The 3,134-nt window shown below is 38.3% G+C and overlaps 1 protein-coding gene across 1 annotated transcript in view; it reads right to left on the minus strand.

Annotated features, from left to right (window-relative positions):
• Positions 1-3,134, minus strand: part of LOC107722422 (structural maintenance of chromosomes protein 6) — a 32,527-nt gene that overhangs the window by 10,667 nt on the left and 18,726 nt on the right. The window contains exons 14-15 of the mRNA XM_016530787.1: positions 1,746-1,860; positions 1,478-1,638 (exon numbers count right to left, since the gene is read on the minus strand). Of these exons, the coding sequence (XP_016386273.1) occupies positions 1,478-1,638; positions 1,746-1,860 (276 nt within the window). The remainder of the gene's footprint in view (positions 1-1,477; positions 1,639-1,745; positions 1,861-3,134) is intronic.

The raw sequence follows: 3,134 nt of genomic DNA on the forward strand, positions 1-3,134 counted from the left end.
GGGTGGGGGGTGGAGGGGGGCTTTTTTTTTTAAATTAGTTTTAAATTTTTCAAAAATGTATAATTATCTCACCAAAATGTTTGATCATGCAGTGCATTTTTGTTTTTATAATGGGGAAAGTGTAGCACAATAGCTTATACACAGCACAAGCCTGATTTTGTGAGCTGTATGTGAGGCGGCCTCATGCCAGTTTCACACATAGGCCTACTCCGTTTGCAGTGCGTATGCAGTCCATGTGCGGTACAGAAGCATTACGACTCATATTGTGCTTTCTCACAGGAGTCCGCTACTGATCCGTGGCTGTTTACCACAAACACAACATTTATCCATTTTGATTTCAAATCCAAACTTTGTTACTGAAAATGCTTTTTGAGTATTGTGATTCTCTACAGTAATACAATCTTTCATAGACGTGTTTAAACGCAATAAATATAAGCAAGAGTATGGGTTAGCCTGGCGTTATGTGTGCGCGCTTTGAGTGTGCATGAGCGCACCGTCTCTAGGAGAGTGCGCGAGTGCTGAATGGTTTAAACACTGGCAAGAATTAAAAAGAAATGAAAATTATAAACTTTAGTGACAATTCAACACTGCCTCGATTGTGCAAGTTTTCTGTGTCAACTCTGTAGTGTGCAGCTCGTTTACAGAGCAGACGTGATGTGCTGATTTGAAGCCATTGAGAGGAAAAGAGAGAGTGTGTGCGGTGATTCACACATGCTGTTTGTGAAATTACGTCTCACAGAAAGTTTTCAAATTACTTTGAAAGTTATTTAATGAAGAAATATGAATTGTACCTCACTTTCAGCATTCCAGGATTCTTTGATGAATACAAAGTTCAAAAGAACTGAATTTATTTGAAATTGCAATGTTGTAGCATTATAAATTACTTTATCATCACGTTTGATCTATTTAATTTGTTCTTGCTATATAAAAATACTAATTTCTTTAAAAAAAAAAAATGATGGTGTTGCTGCTAAGGTGTTCTAAATTGTTGCTATATGGTTGCTAGGTTGATCTGGGTGATTGATACAAGTTAACTAGAGAGACAGATACTAATGTTACTGATAAGATGCATCACACCCAGAAATACCATCTTTTTATAAGTGTGCATTGCAGTTCTGTCATCTGCTGCTTTAAATGCTCGAGCTCTTTAAAGTCGGCTGGATTTTGATTAGCTGTCAATGTTTTTATCGTTCATTAGCTGGAAATAATCATTCTGAAAGTGATTCCAATCATATTGTTCTTCTGTGTCATCATCTTAAGTAGTCTGTTGTTTTTCCATCTCATCCGTTTCTTTATGACTGCAAAGCAATGCCCCACGCTTTAAGTCAAAATATGTTGCATGTAGAAAGTTAAGGGTTTTGAAGAAGAAGAAGAAAAAAAACCCACTAAAGACCTAAACTGTGGTAACCAATTGATTTATTTTTTGCCATGCACTGAAATGAATCCCATCTCAAAAATGGATTTAATATTTTCAAACCTGATTTCCTCTTCGACATCTTTGCTGAGGTAGTGTACTCTGTCCTGTTCGGAGGAATAGTAACGGTTATAGTAGACCTGGTCCCCCTCACGTGTAAAGGCCTCCATGCAGTTGCGTGGTCGGTTTACACTCTGCATGACCTTTCTCGCATCTTTAGCGTTCTGTGGGAAAATCAAAGCAGACATGAACAGAGCTCTTCACTTCACAGGGTGTGGAAACACATTACGATCAAACAGGAAAATGCTTGTGGGCCTCCTCATGGTCTTACCTTGATGAGCAGAATGGTTTCAATTCCTCTCATGTCGATCAGGCAGTTGGCCACAACTGAATTCTCAATGTCAAGTGCCTGGAGCACAGTTGGATATTCATGGTGAATGACAGCCCTGAAAACCAATAAAAAAGAAAATATTTTATTCATCTTTTCAATCATACAAAGTTCTCTTTTGTGCTTTGACGGATAAACTTATAATGGCTACAAACCAACAATATGAAGTACTGGCTAGAAACCAACAAGCTGAAACTTTTTCATGTTTTTCTTCTACTTTTAGTGTGTTTTGTAGCCGTTTGTGCATGTATAAGATCTGCAAAGTTACAAAGCTCAGAGTCAGAGACAAAAGGTATTTTTCTATCTAAAAGTGAAGGCTGATCCAGAATGGCCTAAAACGCCTCGACTGAATTCTCCCTCACATTTCTACGTCACTATGTGGAAATATTTGCATAATACCACTCAAATGGATACGCAAAGAAAGAAGGCGTGCTTTCAGGTATCGCAGTAGTGTTGTTTTTTAGTTCTGCTTATAACTGGCGGCGAAAAGACGACAAACATGATTCACTACGTGTTCTGCTTCACACTGGATGCTCAAGTAGAGCTGAAGTAGGACGCGCCCATTGTGCTTTCACCCTGGCGGCATCATGTGCAGGTTTACCACTCAGCTCTAACTGACAGAGTAAAACTGACGACATTATTAACTGTTCTTATAATTGCTTTTATGGATGCACAATATTATCGAACCGATATCGGTATCGGCCGATAATGGCTTTAAAGGCAGAGTAAGTGATTTTTCAAAAACACTTTAGAAAACTGATTCAGGCCGAATCGCAAAACAAACTTGTAGCCAATCAGCAATAAGGGGCGTGTCTATATCGGCATCAAGCCGATATGAAAAATTATGCCGATATGTCTTGCTGATAAGAGGAACTCGCAGTTAACTCGTATGTGCTCAGGGTGTGCTAGCGATTAGATCACGTCAGCAGTGTGGCTCATTTTTGAAGCAAAGTTTTGTCTGAATGATGATTAGGTTGACTGTTTTCGATCGCTGCATTTAAACTGAGAATGCATTTACAGAATGACGCGTTCGGTGTATGATAGAGTAAACAGTAATATCACGTGCAGTGGCAGCAGCCTCCCCCGGGTCCTAACGCCCATTCGGTAAGGAGTTTTAATCTGTAGGGGGTGCTGTTGGCCTACTTCTAATAAAATTAAAAGTAAAATAGCCTACACAAATAACATTAGACCGTTTCTGATTAAATAAAGCAGTAATTGATGTCATAAAATAATGAGTATGTTTTGATTTAAAGGTCAGAAGCTACAGCTTACATGAAAAAAAAAAAATCACAAACATGACACTTGTAAATTAAATAATTTTTTATATACTGA

This window comes from Sinocyclocheilus rhinocerous, unplaced genomic scaffold (genome assembly GCF_001515625.1).
Source record: "Sinocyclocheilus rhinocerous isolate Xijiao unplaced genomic scaffold, SAMN03320098_v1.1 scaffold161, whole genome shotgun sequence".
Taxonomy (NCBI): Eukaryota; Metazoa; Chordata; class Actinopteri; order Cypriniformes; family Cyprinidae; genus Sinocyclocheilus; species Sinocyclocheilus rhinocerous.